The sequence below is a fragment of the Vulpes lagopus genome, chromosome 6, assembly GCF_018345385.1.
Source record: "Vulpes lagopus strain Blue_001 chromosome 6, ASM1834538v1, whole genome shotgun sequence".
NCBI classification, from domain to species: domain Eukaryota; kingdom Metazoa; phylum Chordata; class Mammalia; order Carnivora; family Canidae; genus Vulpes; species Vulpes lagopus.
The window spans coordinates 132,310,959-132,331,212 of NC_054829.1; the positions used below are offsets into that span (position 1 = coordinate 132,310,959).

General features: G+C 47.7%; 1 protein-coding gene across 3 annotated transcripts in view; it reads right to left on the reverse strand.

The window, feature by feature from the left end:
• RNF150 (ring finger protein 150) overlaps positions 1–20,254 on the reverse strand; it is a 246,949-nt gene that overhangs the window by 39,025 nt on the left and 187,670 nt on the right. For all 3 annotated transcript variants that reach the window (XM_041758027.1, XM_041758028.1, XM_041758029.1), the window contains exons 5-6: positions 15,856–15,952; positions 8,444–8,654 (exon numbers count right to left, since the gene is read on the reverse strand). In XM_041758027.1, coding sequence (XP_041613961.1) covers positions 8,444–8,654; positions 15,856–15,952 — 308 coding nt within the window. The remainder of the gene's footprint in view (positions 1–8,443; positions 8,655–15,855; positions 15,953–20,254) is intronic.

Consider the following 20,254-nt stretch of genomic DNA (forward strand, 5'->3'; position numbering starts at 1 on the left):
ATCGTGACCCATGTCCAGCTCCTCACCCAGTGGGGAGTCTGCTTGAGGATTCCATCTGCCCCCCCACTCACATATGCTCACACCCACACACACACACTCTCTCTCTAAAATAAATACATCTTAAAGAAAAGAAAAAATAAATATTATCTGCTCATCGAGGGAATGCAAGTGCAGAGGCTGAGTGACTTGCCCAAGGTCACACAGCTAATCAGAGGCCACATCAGGATTAAGGCCCAAATTTCCCCCCTTGAGCTAGTGGTATTTCCCTTATGCCATCTTATTTCAAGCAGCTCCAGTCATGGCCTGGTAGTTACTTTTTTTTTTTTTTGTCTGTACCACTGAATTTCATTTCTCGACTATTTTGACTTACAGTACCCTGTGATTCTGAATTTCCCGAGCCCATTCTTAGGTCACTCAAAAGGCATTTTCAGCTGTTCCCGCTCTCTTAATTCTGAGTAATTGGAATTTCCTCGCGATACGCTTTAGAACTGAAATGCAAAGAGAAATGTTATCTTAGTTGCCCTCCGTGCTACTCAAATATGGAAAAAATGCTGACCTGCCAATTGTGTTTCCTGCCATCAGTGGCCACATCCCGCTGAGATCCACGTTCAGCGTGACGCTGTCTGGCAAAATGCAGGGCTGCCCAAGAACAGCTGCTGAGCTGCGTGCGACACTCGCCCAAAGCCGGACGGCACGGGGAGAAAGCCATCCAGCTGGAGATGCTGCTCTCAGTGAGTAGCTCAGAGCATCTGAGACACGTTCCCAGAAGTGGATGCATTCGGTCTGCTTTCAGGGTTCCTGAAAGCCCGGGTTCCTTTGTTTCAGGCAGTTAGGTTTCTTCTGAGTGGATGGTGTGTCATGCCCGGGCTGAGTGCTCCAAGGGGCGATATATCTGTGGTCTAAGTGGATTAATTCTCTCTCAGGCTGTTTGCAAATCTACAGGTCCTCGGTGCTTCCTGGCAGAGGCACCAGATGCCCAAGACAGGAAAACCCTGGGAGCCTGGCCCTGAGTGGGCTCTCTTGGGTTGGCAAATGTTTTTAATCAAGGAGAACCGTTATTGTGGAAAATCTGGTGGCTGGTGGATTGGGCGGTTGCCATCTGGGTCACCTGATGACCGAGGCATGTGCTCATCACAAAGATCTCTCCTCTTCACAACAGCCGTCTCTCTGCTGAAGCTGTCCTTGAGCTGGGGAGCTGGATGGCTCAGAGACCGGGGCGGGGCTGATTGCTCCAGGGACCTGGCCCACGAGGAGCCATGGCGATGACTGGGGGGAGCAGTATCGCAGTTTGCAGACGCTTTGTTCTGTATCAGAGTGGTCCACCGAGGCTGCACTATCTCCTGAAGGGGAGATGCCAGGGGGTCTAAACTCTGAGATGGCTGGCTGGCTGATTCTGCTGTCCGCCACAATGGAATATCCTCATAAATCATTAAAATTTTTTTTTTAAATTAATGAGAGATACAGAGAGGGAGAGAGGGAGGCAGAGACCCAGGCAGAGGGAGAAGCAGGCTCCCTGCAAGGGCCCGATGTGGGACTCGATCCCGGGTCTCCAGGATCAGGCCCTGGGCTTAAGGCGGCGCTAAACCACTGAGCACTGGGGCTGCCCTATCCTCATAAATCAAAGCAAGCATCTTCCCAGGGCTAATGTGAATCTCACGGACACCAGGGGAGATCATTGTCATTGCTGATGCCAGCCAGCATATTTATCCAGGGTCAAGGGTAGCGACTTCGCCATTTCAGGCTTTGATGCAAGTCAAAAGGGCGGACGCGGCTACTCACTCTTGTCCTCTCTCATAAACCATGGAAGACCTCGGGTAGATGTGCTTATTTCTGGATGCACCGGCATATTTTGCAGTCATATGAAGCCTGGAAATTGCTGCTTTGCAAATATAGCAGAGCGTAGTTGCACATTTGAAACAGAAACGTGACGCTTATGCCAACCCTCCCTTTTTTCTCTCAGTTGTCTTGACTCAGAGGTTCAAAACCGGGTTCCCTGGAAAATTCCCGAATGCACGGTCTGTCTTGTTTTCACGTCCAGGCTGTGGTCAGAGCAAGGCGAGGGGCGTTTAAAACTTCTGAATGTAGATGTCCGGAGTTCTTCACCAATTGCTCCCCAAATAGTAAACAAAGAACTTAAAAAAAATTGAGTGGATGTCCCCTTTGGCCTAATTTTAAGAGACTGTGTCTCTAGGAATGAAGGATCCTCGGGGAGGCTTCTGCTGAGTCCCTCAAATCAGAGGAAGCAAATCATTCCAGAGACTATACGCGAGTGTCTGAATGAACTTTTTGGAAGTTTTTTTTCCATAATTAGGATGGAGTATGTGTCCCTGGAGAGCTTCTGGGAATTGCAGGGGGAGCTGTTAGTGGCATTTCCCCCCCCATAAATGGCTTTTTTCCTGGGCTGCAGTTTCAGCTGTGCTTTAGCAATTATTTTTGTCTCATGGATGCATTTTGAAGAGTTATGAACGTATTTTTTTTTTTTTCCCCAAAAGGCCGATCCATCTCTAGATTCTTTGGAAAGAAACCATAGTTAGTAGCCCTCAGGGATAAGACTGTGGTCCCTCCAGTAAAGATCACCAGGATGTTCAGAAATCAATTCTTTTGCACTCAGGGGGCCCTTCCTGACTGTTTCTACTGACGAGGCGGTGGACAGCGAAGAAGCAAGACAGGCCCCCCCCCCTTTGCTCCCCAGCCCACTGCTGCGTGTATAATGGGTACGAAGGGGAACCTGTTCTGGGATTCTTGACTGCACCACCCATTTTGAGGTAATAAAGACGAGGGAGCAGGAGAGGAAGCCAGAGAAGTGTCTGGGCAGAGAGTGTCCTGCTCAATCCCATCCCTCTAGCAGAAGGGGCAGGGAAGGGCTGGCTCCCCCAACCCGGGCTCAGGGAGGGGTTCCTAGAAGGGAGCCCTGGAGGTGATTCTGAAATGCGTCCTTGTAGACAGGACTCCGAGAGAACTGACTTAAGGCTTTGAAAAGGCAAAGGAGACTGTGACTCAGGTCTCTTCCCTACCCGGGGTGGGGGGGTAGAGAGGAGAGGCAGATGGCCCGCGTGAGATCAGGGGCCAGACACGGCTGGACTGGAGAGGACTGTCAGGGCGGGTATGGGGGAGGAGCCAGGGCTGGGGTGGGCTCCACTCGGGCCCTACGCACAAGGGCCTAGAGGGTAAAGGCCCTTCTGCAGACAGAGGCTGCAGCAGGGTGGCAGGGGGCCTTGTGAGTAGGCAAGAGGTGCACCCGTCTGTCCCGAGGCATGGGCATTCCAAGGAAGAGGGCCCTGCCAGAGATCTGTGTCGGGACCTGCAGGGACTTTCAGGACTGCCAGTCACCTCGGAGTGAGCCAGGTCCTGGGCCTGCAGGCATTGCCACCCACGGCAGGAGAGCATGATACCCACTCAGTACATTGAAAGTGGCAGAGAGGCCGCAACAAGGATGCATTTTAAACACATCACAAATCGTGTCTGCTTAAAACGCTGGATACGCTGCGCCTCCCCCCCCAGGACCAGAACCGACAGGAAGCTGGGGAAGGCGTCTCCCGGACGAATCCCGTGCCACGCCTCATCTCGACTGGCCAAGTACATAATAATTCGCAGGTAGCGCCTCCTTCTGCGAAGCCTGAAGACCCGGCCTCCCGGGCAGACACATTCCGGCACGTGCCACAGGCACGGGGGCAGCTTGGCGGTGTCTCGATTTGGCCCATCTCCATGTCTCCTTCCAGCTCCCAGCACCCTCCAGGCCTCCCACCCTCCACCCTCCACCCCCTGGGCCGAGTGCTGCCTTTTTCTAGTTGGAGGCAGAAGGAGTGGCAGGTGGGTGACGACCGAGAGACAGTGCAGGAGGGCTACGAAGGGCAGTGACTCGATAAGGCAAACGGACGATTTCCTCAAAAAGAAAAGGGAAGGTTTCAGACGGTCCCGAGAAGATGTGGGGCGGCACCGAATGTTTCTGGGGAGCGGTAGTAGAGTCTTCTCCTTCTGCGCCTCTCTCTGGCTCTTGTCTGCAGTCTGCAGCCTCACAGAGCTGTGTGTTTAGCTGTGTCTTCCTCTGATCCTCAGAAGCTCTTTTCCGTGTGGAGCAAATCCAGGAGCCTGCAGCCTGGGCCCGGGGAGTCAGAGGCCAAGTGCGTTCTGGGTGCAATTCGCAGGGAAAGACCCGCGAGGGACATCTGGGTGTTCATGCAAATGACCCCTTTGCACGAAGATGCAGGAGGAACAGTGTGCGACTGGGGACGGCCACGCGAGGTTGCAAAAGGCAGAAATTCGGAAGCATCGGGTTCATGCATATGAGAACATCCTCCTCCCAAAGGCCGGATTTGCAACGACTTTGGATTTCCTTTGCTATGTCGATGCTTTTCTTTCTTCCCTTTCCCGAGAACTGGAGATGATCCTTTAATGCCAGATTTCCCCCTCTTCACTCTACAGGCAATCTGTTCTACACCTTCCCCCCCTTGAGTGCTGAAATGACTTTTACACGCGTTTGATTGATCACACACCAACACCAGTTGCCAGACGGGAAGAGCGGAGGTAGGGACGGGCATGCGAGTAGGAGCTGTGCACAGTTTTGCTCTTTCAGAGATTTAGAAAAATGGGGGGGGAAAGGAATAAATACATGAAAGAAGGGAGCAAGCAACTGTGTTTATTTTCTTCCCTTGTCCATCCTCTGAGTATTGTGGCTAAGCATGGAGCTCCGGAGCCAGGGAGTCCTCTGAATGCCAGCCCCACCTGTCACTAGCTAGCACCTCGGGCCGGCCACTCGGACCTCACTGTGCCTCCATTTCTGCATCAGTAAAATGATAATAAAAATCATATTTACCTCCTAGGACTTAAAAGGGTGCCTGAGGCACTGTTGATGTGGTGTATTTGATAGCTACTGTTATTCCCTCATTTTCTAGTCATTTTCTGGGTCTGTAGAGATGTGAGGTGGGAAAGGATAATGTAAAGAAAAGTCAGGCCCCACCTCGACTGGGCTCTTTATTTGCAATTTGCGGCAATAGTGCATGCCAACGACACTTCATTCTCCACCCACGTTATTTTTAGACAGCATTAGAGCTGGTTACGACTGCGTTGATGAGAATTTGAATCTTTTCACCCCTTTATTCACACATCTGTGTTTGTTCATTTATGCGTTAGTTATTTGAGTTAGGGCACTAGGCAATTTACAGACCTTTACGAAGCAAAGGATTTTCTCCTTAAGGAATCTAAAGCCGTTCGGTTAAGGGTATAAACGATTAATACCTAATCAGAATGACTGTGTTTGGAATATTCTGTTAAATCCCAACAAATAAAACTAATCGGAAATAAATGGTCGGGGAAAATATTTGGAGAATAAACTCAGTTTCTGCACTGGGACTCTGACATCTCTAGCCCTAGTCCCGTATACCATCAATCTTCCGACCACAGATATGGCCTCAGGCCTCTTGTTTCCTCAAATTTACCAATATCTTCCTTGACAATGACCTGGTATTTCTCCTTCTGTTGAGCAGGAGCCTCCTGCGTCAAGCTTAGACTGAACACATCTACTGAACGCCTGCCATGGCCTAAACGCCCTGAGTCTATGTCAGGCACAAAGAGCTTAGGGATTCCGAACTATATGGGTACAGACCATGATTCTATATTTCATTTTTCGGATGTATTTCAGCCCACTAGTTATCCTTGCCATTTGTCATCCGGGCTTTATGGAGATATATGAAGTATGTATCCGCCCTCAAAAATAAGGAATCTCACAGATGACACATTTTCTCTTGAACGTGAAATAATATTTTATGGCAAGGGAAAGGATCCTTTTTTTTTTTTTTTTTTTGGAAAGGATCCATTTTTGATGGGGTTCTTCGTACGGGTTTGAGGAAAGCTATGCCTTCCATGTTTCTGAACTGCTAGCAAAATGTTGTCAGGCCTTTCCATATACTTCACTTAAGACAACGAACGGTGAAATGTCTGAGGCTACGCAAAGATGTCGATAAATGGAAAAACTGCAGGACCATCTCGTACTCTGGACAGGGAACTTCTTGTTTGATCGGCATCAGCCACTTACCCTTCCGGGCCACGACTGTCTCATGCTAAAAATTAGAAGCTTATCACGGTAAAGATTAAATTACTTTTAAGGTCCTCCTATCCTGAAAATGACGAGGATTCTAGAACTGTGCTCTTTGGTATGGTAGCCACTAGCCACATGTGGCTCTAAAGCACTTGAAATGCAGCTTGCTCCAACGGAGAGGTGCCGGAAATGTAAAACACACCCCACATTTTGAGGAGTTAACAGAAGAGAAAGAATGCAAAATATGTTGAGCGTATTGGGTTAAATAAAACATGGCGTTAAAATGAGCTTAACCCATGTTTTTTACCCTGACCACAGAAAATGTGAATTACATACGTGACTTACCATATTAGCGCCCAACGAGGTCTTCAAGACAAAGGGATCGAATTCGTCTTTAAGGACTAAACATTATATGGTCTCATTCATTTGGGGAATATAAATAATAGTGAAAGGGAATATAAGGGAAGGGAGAAGAAATGGGTAGGAAATATCAGAAAGGGAGACAGAACATAAAGACTCCTAACTCTGGGAAAGGAACTAGGGGTGGTGGAAGGGGAGGAGGGCGGGGGGTGGGGGTGACTGGGTGGCGGGCACTGAGGGGGGCACTTGACGGGATGAGCACTGGGTGTTATTCTGTATGTTGGCACATTGAACACCAATAAAAAATAAATTTATTATTAAAAAAAAAAAGGACCGCTAACGGGTAAAGGTCACTCTTTCAATATCGAGGGCGTTAGGCCTCTAACAAGTCAAGCTTCCAAAATTAAAATTCTCATCCACCCAACACTAAGACGCCAGGTAGGGGCAGATATTTGCCACCAAGTTCCTCTTGAAGTTACTTTCTGCTGAGGCCCCGTGGACGCTCCAGTTACGATGCTCAGCAGCAACCCTTATGGGACTGTCTCAGCTCTGCCGTAAAAGAGTATCAGGAAACACCCAAATGTCAAGAGCGATTATTTCTAGGTGGGGTACTGAGTGATGTTTGCATTCTTTTTTTATTCTTTGCTTCATGTTCCAATCTTTCAGCCGTAAGACCTATTAATTTCTTCACCCGCAAAAAAAAAGCCTATCTTTACATTTCTGCCCGAATGATTTTTACAAATTCTACAAATATCACAAATATGTAAAAAAGAGACCAACTGAAAAGGAAATATCCCAAAGGCTTTCCCCTGCTTTTCTCCATTTCCGAATTTTCTAGAGTGAATAGGTTACTTCTATCAAGAGAAATAATACATCTTTTTTTTTTTTTTAAATTTCAATATCCACCCACCCTTAAACCTTAAACCGAGGTTAATTTGCATGCTGCTTTTCTTTCTCGGGAAGCTTTTCTCTCTATTGTATGAGAATAAGAGCCGATACTTTAGGTTTTAGCTTCAATCTCGGTGCTAACACAGTTATTTAATATTTTTATAACTACATGGCGGGGGGGGGGTGCGCCTGGGTGGCTCAAGCATTGGTTAAGGGTCTGCCTTTGGCTCAGGTCATGATCCCAGGGTCCTGGGATCGAGCCCCACATCAGGCTCCCGGCTCGGCGGGCATCCTGCTTCTCTCCCTCCTTCTGCACCCCGACTCATGCTTGCTCTGTCTTTAGTGGCCCTTCTCTCTCTCTTCTCAAATAAATACATAAAATATCAAGAAAAATTTTATGACTACCATCAAATAGAACCAGAGTCAGAGCACACGTAGAGGATGGGGAAGGACTCCAAAAGGCGGTGTAAGATGCCGCCTGCCGTGTAGGGGGGTTTAGGTGGCACCGTAAAAATGCCCATCTACAGAAATGCCATTTACGTCGGAGCCCTGCAGCAACGGGGAGAGCACCCCCTGCATGCAGCCCGGGCCAGTCTGTTCAGCCCAGAGCAAACTCTGTCTCTACGTGGAGGGAGCAGGGCTGTGCCTACCCCAATCCCACTAAGGTCCCTTGCAGTTCCTTTCCACTTGCCCTCCACTCGCAGAGACCCGAGCCGCTGCCCTACCCACTCAGGTACCATGGGGAAGGCCACCTGTGCAAGGCAGGGAGGCAGGACGCACCCCAATCTGCTGTCCGGCCTGCTGCCTTTGGAAAGCACTGGGCTGCTGCTGCTGCTGCTGCTTTTTTTTTTTTTTTTTAAGTATTTATGTATTTATCCATGAGAGACCCAGAGAGAGAGGCAGAGACGCAGGCCGAGGGAGAAGCAGGCTCCCTGCGGGGAGCTGATGCGGGACTCGATCCCGGGCCCGGGGTCAGGCCCTGGGCGGGAGGCAGGCTGGGCCCGGGCGCCCCTGGCATGGGCTGCTCAGGGCCGGGCAGTATGACTGCTCGGCTGGCCAAGGTATATACTCACTTAACTTCTTCTTGAAGACCAGCGTCTGTGTCTAACCCCCGTGTGCCAACCACCCTGTGCGCCCCGGCGCGTCCGGCCGAGCACTTACCGTTGGTGGTAAAGGCGACCTCTCCGTCCTGCGGGGCGGGCTCCGCGTCCGGCACCACCTGCAAGGCTCCCACGGTCCGCACGGCGGGGTCCAGAGTGACTGAACTTTCGTTTACGGTCGTGTCGCTGGCGCCCGTGATCTGGTTGGTGGGCGGGCCTCCCAGGGACCCCTCGAAGTCGGTGGGCAGGTCGTCCATGCAGTCGGCATTGGGCTGATGGGAACGGAAAAGCATCGGTCCTGAGCGTTGGTCGCCCAGTTCGAGAGGAAGGGTTTGCAGCCGAAACATTTTGTCTCGGTGGGAAACCAAAGCTCTTTACTGCTTCCTCCCGGATCAGTTAAAAAAATACATTCCATCATAGTTTCTGCAATTAACGTGAAAACATCTTCCCAAATTGCCCTTTCCAAGGGGTCCGTTTAGATCTAGATATGACGTTCTAATTCCAGAAGCAGCAATATTCACGTATTAATATAATACTTGGCAGTGGCGTGGGGGGGGGCACAGTATTTACTTAAAATGATAGCCCCGCCCTGAATGCAGTTTGCTCCTCATATAGGAAGTAGCCGGCAGCTGGTCATCACCCCCAAACCCATGCGCCGTTTGCAAATGCTCCAATGACATGAGAGCAGGGAGGGGACCGGGAATCGAACTCATGGTGAACTGTTCACTAGAGATACACACAAAAGCACAGGGTGAGGGCATTTTTGTCGTAGCAGCGGTTAAACGTAAGCCAAAAACTAGCTGTAAAAAAAAAATAACCTATTCGCTTAACATGCAAATTGATCATACGTTTGTCAAATCCTCTAAATTAAAATTTTGGAGTATAAAACTCGGGTGGATACCATCTCGTCTAATTATCCACTCATTACGAGATTTCCCCTCCCTCTGGGGCCTCATCCTCAGATCTCTGACGGCCTCGCTGAGCAATAGAAAAATGGGGAGCTCTCCGCCTTGCAAGGCCGCCTGTGTTGACCCGTTTTGTGAGACTAATCTATCTTTGGGCAAAATCTTATTCTTTGCAAGTTTTTCTCTTTGGTCTTAGTTCCGCGAAATTATATTGAATATATCTCAAACAGCTTTTACTTGTTTTTTGCTTTTTTAAAAAAGATGTTATTTTTATTTGACAGGAGAGAGAGATAGAGAGAAGGAGTGAGAGGGAGAAGCAAGGAGCCTGACGCAGGGCTCGATCCCAGGACCCTGGGGTCATGACCTGAGCCGAAGGCAGACGCTCAACTGACTGAGCCACCCAGGGGCCCCTCTCAAACAGGTTTAAAAATGATTTTCAGTTGTTATGACTCTTCTAAACTCAAAGATTATTTTAAAAAGATAGTGTTGCAGAGATATGGTCTTGAGAAATACTAAGAATAACTATGAATTAAATTTTTTTTTTTTTGCTTCATTTAAACATCAATGTTGCCTTGCAGGATGGTAATTCTGTGGTTTTGCACTCCCAATAGATGCAGATCAGGACAGGCAGGATTAGGTGAGGAAAATTCTGGATTGGCACTGATTGAATTAACATCACTACATGACTATTCTGTGTTCAAAGCTCACCCAAAGGGAGCATCCACAACTCATGGACTCCCTGGGAGCACAAAGCAAGAAATTCAAAGTGGGGGACTCTTGTCCTAATTTTCCACTCTTAAACCAGTCTCCCAAGCTCCACGCCTGTGTTTCCAATGGTCAGTTGGAGATCTCCATCAATCTCATAAAAGTCTCAAATTCAGCTCAATCCTTCTTTTTCTGTATTCTCTTTCCATTTCACCTTCTTCATCTCTATTGGAAGTGAGCCAATTCATTGAAACCCAAGTTATCAAAAGTCAGTTCACTGGATGACCAACCCACCATATTTACTAAACTTAGAGATTGTGACACTGGACATGAGCAGGTATGTTCCAAATTATCTCTCCCCATTCGCAGCCTCCCCATTTCCTTAAAGTTTCTTCCCTGGGATATCCTATTCTCTACTTTCCCATCAGAGCCCTCTTTAAAACACCACCGCCACCACCACCACCACCACACAGGTATGATGCTTCATTTCTCTTAAGGAACGAGTTATAAGCTCCTTGGTGGGGCAAAACAGGGTCTCTAAACCCTTACCCCAGCCTTTGGAAACACAGAGCATATATTCCCTATCCCAGGGCTGCAGCTTATGTTGTTCCTCTGCTCAGCACCAACCATCCCCAGGTCTCAAACTGGCTGTGATGAATTCCTAATCATCCCTCAATTCCCAGGCCAAACGTCACCTTTGCTAAGTAGCGTCCCCTCCCAGGTAGCATCTTTGATAATGTGACACTTTATAGGCATTTTTCTCTCTCTGTTATGGTTTATTTGTAGCTGTGCTGGTCTCACACTACTACTCCACAAGCTTTCTCCCCCCCCCCCCAGCTTTATTCAGATATAACTGACATGTAATATTGTAGTAGTTTAGACAACAGAATGATTTGAGATATAGATATATATGGATATATATCTATATATATCTATATCTCAACTTCCAGTATATATATAAATATACTGGAAAATGATTAACACATAGGTTCAGTCACTACCCATTACCCCAAATAGCTACAAGTTTGTTCATGTGATGAGAACTTTTAAGATCGACTCTTAGCAACTTTCAAATATACAACACAGGATTGTTACCACGCTGTGCTTTACGTCCCCAGGATTTATTTATCTTACAATTTGACCACCTTCGCCCATTTCACCCCTACCCCGACCCTCGGCCTCTGGCAACTACCAGGATGTTCTCTGTTTCTAGGAGTTCAGTTTTTTAGATTCCATATATAAGTGAGACATGAGCTTTTTAAAGTGAAGCCACTACATTACGTTGATCTTGAGTTTCATGCCCGCATATGGTGTCTGACAATTATTAGGTACTCGGTAGATGTCAATTTGAACATTTTGAGTCTCAGTTTACTACTATGAAAAGCTGAGAATGTCAGTATCTGCCCTAGATCAATTACGGGAGGATTTGAGACAGTGCTTTAAAAACTGTCAAGTTAAATAAATAAATAAAATAAAATAAAATAAAATAAAATAAAATAAAATAAAATAAATAAATAAAATAAAATAAAATAAATAAAAAAAACTGTCTAGTTTTGTGCGAAGGTAAGGTATGCTATTCAATGGTAGCAGAATATGCCACCCCAAAAGGTGCCATTGGCATGAGGATTATTTTGAGCTAAACACAGTTGAAAAGAAGCAGATAAAGAAATGTTCTCTGGCCTCCTCCCATCTGCCTGAAAGTAGGACATAAATTTGTAGCGGTGGCCCCCTTCCTTGTACCAGGAAGAGAAGAACATTCTCATCACCGGAGTCTGGGAGTTGACGCCCAAAATGGATCTGTAAAAACACACCTTCCTGACACGCCCTTATCTGCCATTAGTTTGCCTCAGCTGCGTGCTTTCCCACAATTTGCTGCCCTAGAAACTCCAGGTCCTTTACCTTTGTCTTTTCGCTTCTTTAAAAATTTGTCCTTCTGTGAAGATGCTCTAAATGTCCAAGTTCTGACCACCCCTTGGAGCTACTCATCCCCAAGTGCTCCCATGTGCATGTGCAATGCACATGTTAATAAATGTCTGGTTGTTTTTCTCTTGTTACTCTTTAACCAGCCTCATTTACGGGGCCCCAGCTGGAGAACTAGGAGGGTAGAAGGGAAAACATGTTTTTTCCTTCCCCTACACTATATAAAAACATAAGCAAAGCAACTGTGTGTGGGGTGTCAGCGAAGATTTCACGATGAGCATACTGGGCTGCTTGGTCTTTCATCCGTAAGCGTCTGAACACAATCATAGATGTGATAACAACTGACATATTTTTCAAAATGTTGACTTTGCTTGTTGATATCGTTCCTTCGCTTTATCTCTTTTCTTTTTTTTTAAAGTCATTAATTTTGATGCGGAGTGTTTCCTTTTACTTTGGGGACTAGTGGGAACTAGTATCATATCTTTAACAGAAGGGGAAAAGAGAAAGAGCTAATTAGCTCAGTGAGACTGCGCCTGGTGGCACGCATGAGTACGGTATTGAGTAGACCACAACTTAGAGAAACTCACAGTTCACATCCACGCCAAGTGGTTCATCAAATAGAAGAATATTTTGAAAAGAAATCCAATTTATATACGTCTAAGAGAAATGACGGTCATGATGTTTGGCAGAGGATGTCAAATGCCATCTGCAAGTGAATATGGAAAAGGTATTCGAGCTCAGGTGAGCATGGGGCTACTCCTCAAATAAGCCAACCCCTAAAGAGTCAGGAACTTGGGAATACTCCAGCTACATGGGATTTTCTATTCAACATCTCTCATCCTATTCATATCAGGGCAGCAGCGATAGGAGAAGGTGTTTGCTGGGATATGAATGGCCTGGTTGGCACGGCACCTTGTAGGAGTGAGTACTAGGACCTGGGTCCCATCATTCTACAAAGACACGCCTAGACCTGACTGGGAAGACAGGAGGCACCGTTGTGTAGATAAGGGATGAAGAAAGCGTCCCTGCCCTCTTTACAATGTAGTATTTTATTTCTTTCTCTCTCTCTTTTTAAAGGTTTATTTATTTATTTTAGAGAGAGTGAGAGAGTGAGAGAGAGCAGGGGGAGGAGAAGAGGGAGATGGAGAATCCCAAGCAGAACTCCCGATGTGGGGCTCGAGCTCATGACCCTGAGATCATGACCCTGAGCTGAAATCAAGAGAAGGATGCTTAACTCCCTGCACCACTCAGGATAGTTTATTTCTCTTGGCAAAATATAATAATAATAAAAAAAAGATACCCACTGCAATAGGAATTTCCTGATCTGCCAGCTGGGCTTTCATTCACTACTAGCTCATCTGAGGGAAATCCAATCACGAAAGTGTCCCCAGCTTTCAGCTCTCCACTGACGTGTATTCGCCCTCCAGGACGGGTGTACACAAGGATACTCAGAGGCAACAGAAACAAAACCGCAAAACAAGCCGAAACACCTTTACCACCTGTATCTGGACAATTGAGTTGGCCAAGATTACAACTGAATCCTTGGTGAGCGGACACTGTTCAAAGGAAGACCAGACTGAATTTCATAAATATGATTCTGTGACTGAGTCTGGAGGGCGGCAATGCCACAGGCATTTACTGGGCACTTAGCATTTGCAAGGGCTACAGAGGTGAGAACCAACAGGCATCACTTGGTAGAGATGGACAAGCTCTTTTCAATTTTCCTTGAGAATGGAGTACAAGGAACTTAGAAAAATGATAAAACAATCTCTTTAAGCTGCATAAAAAGGGTTTCAGCCAGCTATGGGAAGTATTTGCTAATTGAGAAGGCTGTGAGCTTGTTCAGTGACATGGGAAGTTACAGGAGTGCAATGACACGTCATCTTTTTGGTATAGTTTAGGCACGTATACTTGCACCCAATGGCAACGTATGGAGTGGAACAACATCCCAGATTCCTCCCAGGTCCGGACGTCAGTATCATCCTCTAGGACAAAACCAGAAAGGCCCTGGGGAGGCATGAGGGCAGCCATATGCGTTGGTGCTTCCCGGGAAGTAGCACACATGCCCTCTTCTTCCTGGAGCATGTTCTGTTCTCTGGGTCGAGCTCAGATGTGTGTCATGTTCCTGTTCCTGTTCCTGTTCCTGTTCGGCTGGCCTTTACGAATCCTTGGTAAAATCCAAAAGATGCTCCCAGTGTTTATTTTTCTGGAAGTCAGTGTGCTAAGTAAAACCCTATCCTCCATACTTGGTGGGCATGGAGCCGTGAACAAAATGTCCAACTGCTACAACGTAAAAACGTTATTAATTTTGGAAATAAGCCCGAAGGCCACCCGATAATTCTATTTTTAAAACAATATCCATATCCTCAGCTCATTCTCAAGTAGCTTCTGGAGAAGTCATACCTTCTCTGGAGAAGTCTGAGGTCAAATACTAGTTAGTACAGAACTTAACTACCAGGGGTGGTTTGGTTTCATTGTCCTGACCGGGAGGCACTGGGATCGACATTTAGGAGCTTTGAAAATAATGCTGGGTCAAATAAAGCGGCTGTCTGCCTTTAATTGTAAGGGTTCTAAAGATTTTGGCGACTAAAGACAACATGCACATATGCAAGCACACACGTACACACATTTGCCCCCTCCCCTGTGTGAGCCAGCTGCAGCTAGAAATGTGAAACGTCCAAACCCTGAGCTCCATTTCCTAAGCTCCTCGTATCTGGTAGAGATGTTGGGTTCTTACTAATATTTCATGTTCACTGTAATTGATTTTCACCTTGAATGCATTATGCATTCACAACCCTGGTCTGAAAATTTAATGCATTGCCTTTCAAAATCCAGCTCCAAGCTAGCGACACACAAGTTGATTTGCGTTCGGTGTATCGACCACGAAAAACAGCATCCGGCCGGCAGGGGGGCAGCTGGTACCGGGTAGAAAATTCAGCCACGGCAGGACCTCACAATGCTTCAGGCTTGCCCTCTCCGACGGGGCCACCCTGATGGTGGGAGGATAATTAGCCCCTCGGCATTGAAGGAAACCCCTGATACCTGGTCCTTTCTTCTTTAGTGATATCTCGGGACCATTAACATTCTCTTCACTCTCTGCCATTAGCAGTGAGAAGTGACAGCAGGGGGTGTAGCAGAGTGGAGGGGACAGGGGAGGCTGCTCTCTGGATCCTGGCTGTCTAGTTGCTTCCAGAAAGTGCCTATGTTCTTCTCATCCCTGTGTGCAGCCCTCGGATTTGGTGGCCTGGCTTGCTTCCTGCCCTCACCACATCAGCTGGGGTCTCACCAACCACCAGTTTGTGGGCTTCGCTTTAACACAGTCTGGGGAAGAGCCTTCCCTGGAGCAGCAAGCTGCCAGCTGGTGGGATTCTCTTTGCACTGGGGGAGTGACTACATTTTCTAAACCTCTAACTGAGTGCACCGGTGGGATGGTAGCACTGGAATTAAGTGGCTCTGGTTCCCTGTTCTCTCTGCAGAGACCTGAGGTTGAGCACGGGCTCTGGGCCAGGTTCCCTTGTCCAGAAGAGTTCCTCTGCAAGGAAAGCTAGGTGTGGGGCAGCACAGGAGGCGAGGCGTGCGGCTCTCCTCGCAGGCACTGAGTAATGACACGGGAGGCGAGCAAAATGCAACTGGGCCGTCCAGCCTCTGCTGTGTCCTGCCTGCACTCACACCCTGGGGCCCAGGTGAGAAGCCTACGAGCTGCATAAGCAGCATCTCGATTCACAGACACAGATGTGGTGAGAGGGTCGTGACGTTCTCGAACTGAGAAAAAGCGAGAGGAGAAATGTTTCCAGACATGTGCATTCTCTTGGGGCCTCGTCAGAGGACGCCCCTGCCGTGCAGACGAGGGGTTAGAGAAAATCCAGGTGTGAGGTTTTCTCCCTGCTTTGGGGGTGATGCAGAAAGACACACATTACGAGGCTGTAGGCTGTGCTGTGCTTACCGGGATCCCTAGGGCTTTAAGAATGTTCATCTTGCACATGGGACAGGTACGATGGTCTAGAAGCCAGGGGTCAACACAGGATTTGTGGAAAAGATGCCTGCAATGAGAACCATACATCTTAGAGCGGCGGTAACTGCAGACACTACCTAGTCCACCACAGCCCAGAGACTTGTCCAAGGTCACTCGACTGCAGGAGGCAGAGCCAAGACTCACACCTCCGTCTCCTCACTCCTGGGCCCGTGAGATTCCTCTTACACCCTGTGCTGATAGACTCAAAATTTCTCTGGATCCCACGACTGTCCTATATGATTCACAACTGAGTCTTCCAAGTTTCAGAAAATGGAGAGAATGAAGACACAGATTTTTTCTCTTTCTCGCTAGGAAGAATGCTTAGTGGAAAGAATGTCAGTGGGGGTGGTGGTGGCGGGGGGAGGACTTCACAGGCCTTTCGGGATAACTCGAGAGAGGCTACTTGTAAATAAATCCTAAGTTTCTTTTTCCACAGTCAGAAGACGGCTGCAAAACAAAGGCTCGTTTCCATGAATATTTGGGCTCCCACACCGAAGGGCAGGAGAGCTCCTGGAAGCATTTAACCACACAGATGCCATTTTACGTTGTCCTGGCTGCCGGCTGTCGAACCGGAAGGCGCAGTGAACAACCCGAGCTGCCTGCACGGCTGCCCTGCCCCACTGCCGTCCCCACACGCCGCTCCCGGGAGCCCCGACGGCCCGGGCGGAGGGCAGGCGCTCAGGGGCTGGGCAGGCCTCCAGCCGGCCTCTCCCTCAACTTGGCTCTCAGGAGCCCAAGAGGTCACCAGGGGCTGCTCGAGTCCGAAGCTCGTCTTCTCACTCGTGGGACTCCAGACCACAGGCAGAAGCAGGCAGAACTTGCTGCCTGGGGTGAGAGGAGGGAGCATGGCCTGTCCTAGTAGGAGGGCTTCGCAGGACGTTCCGGCCACGCCTGCCTGTCCCTGGCGGCGCACTACTCCTGGAATACGTCCACTCTCTCTCGCACCTTCATCCTCTTCTGTTCTAACAGTTCTGTTTTCTCTGGGTTCAAGGGCTTTAGGCTCCAATGCTTAAGAGGGACCCCTAACTTAGGGAAGAGCGCAGGGAGAGCCACCCTTTAAATGGACATTGAGAAGAACCCCACGTGCCAAGGATGGGGTTGGCTGTACACCGCACAGGATTAGACCGGGGATTGGGACAGGAGAGAAGCCACCTGCATGAGTCATCATGTTTCCAGATGATTGTCTGGAATGCCTACAGATTTATTCCTTGGATGACACATATCACATGCATTGGTTCCTTTATCCATGCATTTGTCCAATCAAGTAATAAATGCCAAGAATTACGCTCAGCGCTGGGAATCAGCATGGTAGCGATTTGCCTTTGCCTCCTTCCCCCAGGGAGTGTGACAGGAGGAACAGAAGTTAATAAAATAATATAAATAAACTACTTAGCGACAACAGTGCTGCGTGTCACATTAGAAGAACACAGTTTAGGGAGGCTTGTAACTGGGAGATTTATCTAGTCTGGGTACTCAGGGAAGACTCTCCTGATGATGTGCCAAAGCAACGCTCAAGGGCTACACAGACGTTACCCACATGAAGGGGAGGGGAGACGAGTATTCCGGGAAGAATGACCGACTGGTTGGCACAAGAGCCCTGAGCTGGGCTCTGGCAGGAATGAGGGAGGGACTAGCGCAAGATGAAGCCACCCCGTCCCCCCAAAACCAGTATGGACCTCCCTATGTTCAGGCTCTGCACTCAGGAAACAAGTTCTTTTTTTCCTTTTTTTTTTTTTTTTAAATTTTATCTATATATTTATTTGAGAGAACGAGCATGAGTGGGGGGAGGAGCAGCAGAGGGAGAAGGAGAAGCAGGCTCCCCACTGAGCAGGGAGGCTGATGCGGGACTCGATCCCAGGACCCTGGGATCATGACCTGAGCTAAAGGTAGGCACTTAACCAACTGAGCCACCCAGGAGCCCCCAGGAAACAAGTTCTGAATCTGAACTTGCTCACCACCTGGCAGGCCTTTGGGGAAGAGAGTCAAACACTGTGATCCTCTGGCTGTTCTGGGGAGGCGGCCTCGACCGTGTTTCCTGCATATGTGCTGGAGTCGGAATGGCGGGACGGCCAGTCGGTAGCTGTTTGAGCTTCAGCAAGGCTCTTAATATCCTCAAGCCTCAGACACCTCATCTGTAAGCTGAAGAGGCAGAGAAGTCTTCCCGGGGCCCACAAAAGCTGGTAACGATTCGAACCCCCCAAGTCATTCCTCTTTGTGTCCTGTTCATTCTGATGTCTCCGTGATGGTAGGTTTCGTGGGTCAACTTGGCGAGGCTGTCGTGCCCAGTCAATCAAACACTAATGTAGGGCAATGTCAGAGAGCTGGTTACCAAGGACAATCAGCTGACTTTAAATAAAGGAGATTATCCTAAATAATCTAGGTGGGACTTACTTAATCAGTTAAAGGCCATGAGAACAAAACTGAGGTTTCCTGGGGAAGCAGAAATTCTGTGTCCTGTCAGCAGCATCGGATTCTACTCGAGTTCCCAGCCTGTAAGCCTGCCCTATAGATTCCCGACTTGTCAGCCCTACAATCACGTAGGTAATTTCTTGAAAAAGCAATGCCATGGGCAGCCCGGGTGGCTCAGTGGTTTAGCACCACCTTCGGCCCAGGGCCTGATCCTGGAGACCCGGGTTCGAGTCCCACGTCGGGCTCCCTGCATGGAGCCTGCTTCTCCCTCTGCCTGTCTCTCTGCTTCTCTCTCTCTCTGTGTCTCTCATGAATAAATAAAATCTTTTTTTAAAAAAAGCAATGCCTCGAAAACGCTCTCTCCTATATGTACATACACAAGTGATGGATCATACAGTGGGATGTGATGGGATTCCCTGGAGAACGGGGACCAATACATCCTCCAATGAGAATATAAGGTCCACTAGAGCAAAATCCTCGTTTGCCTGAATCACTGTTTCATCCCCAGCATCTAGAACAAAGCTGATACTCAAGAAATATTTGCCATATGAATGGATATTTATCCAAAGACCTGGTACTCCTCATGGCCTACACATGGTCATCAAGCCACGTGGGCTCACTCTTGCTACATCTTCCACATGTCCTGCTTCGTGTCTATTCTCAGTGCTCCTCCCTCGCTCCTAGTCTTGCTAATGTTCTTTATTATTGCAAGAACATCTAAACTGCTCTCCATGTCACCAGCTTTTTCTGCTCATCCCACTCATCCTTGCCAGATTTATCTTCTTAAAATACAGTGCTAGTTACGTCGCCCCCTTGTTCCATTCTGTTCTGTGCTAGGGGCTGGGTACAAAGATGAATAAGACAAGGTCCTTCCACCAATGCAGCTTCCCTGGTGCTTCCGTGGTTCCCTGTGAACTGCAATAGAGAAGCCACTGAAAAGCCACACTCCTGGATCCACTGCTTTCTGGCTTTCTGGTCTGAGGCAACTCTTGGATCTCCAAGGCTCAGTTGCTCACCTGGGAAATTTTCTTCTAAGTATGCAGTTTGCAAGTGAACGACTCTGTGTGTGTGTGTTGGGGTAAAAGGGATAAATAGTGACCCCAAAGCTTAAAACATAACTCTTGGCCCTCCTTAATTGTAAGCTACCATTAATCTTATTAATACCATTGTACTGCATCTTGTTTTTAGATATTATGTTATTACTGTGGTTTCTACTCTTTAGAAGAGACTTTTAACATTTTAACGAGTAAAGGCAAATTTTAAAAAAATCAAAGGGAGAACGAGGGCAAAAAACACACATAGGGCAATCGTGCTGATTACTAACCAGCATTCATTTATTTCTAGCACCATATTTCTTGTGTTGACCATCAAATATAGAGACTATAACTTTATAATTGGGATTTTAAAACAATTTTTTCCCTCCCCAGTGGAAGGAATAACAAAAGTTACTAGACTAAATAAATAAACAAAGAGATGGAAAGAGTCCGGCCTTTAGTGAGATGCACCAATGGTTGAGTAAACATCCCTATGACGAAGTCAGCCGCAACTCATCCTGTTTGTACGATTCGTGGCCCAGGACTGTTCCTTCCCAAGCTTTCACAAAGGCTGCGTGAGAAAGTATATACTGGGGAACAATGGGACAAGATACTCTGTCTCTTAGCAGTCCTGGCAAGCTAGGAATACAACAGAGGGCTGCCCAACACCCTTCTCCCTCTTAACTCATCAAAGGGAAGCAAACGTTAAAGAAAAACTTCTTCAAACACCTGACAAAAGATGGTGCTGACAACTGCGTAATGAGGCTGGGCTATGAGTAATAAGTTCTCACCTTTTTTTTTTTTTTTTTTTTTTTTTAGCACTAATGACCTAGTTAAACTCATTTCCCCATTTATTAATCCTAACCCTTGTTTTCTGTTGTCCTTTT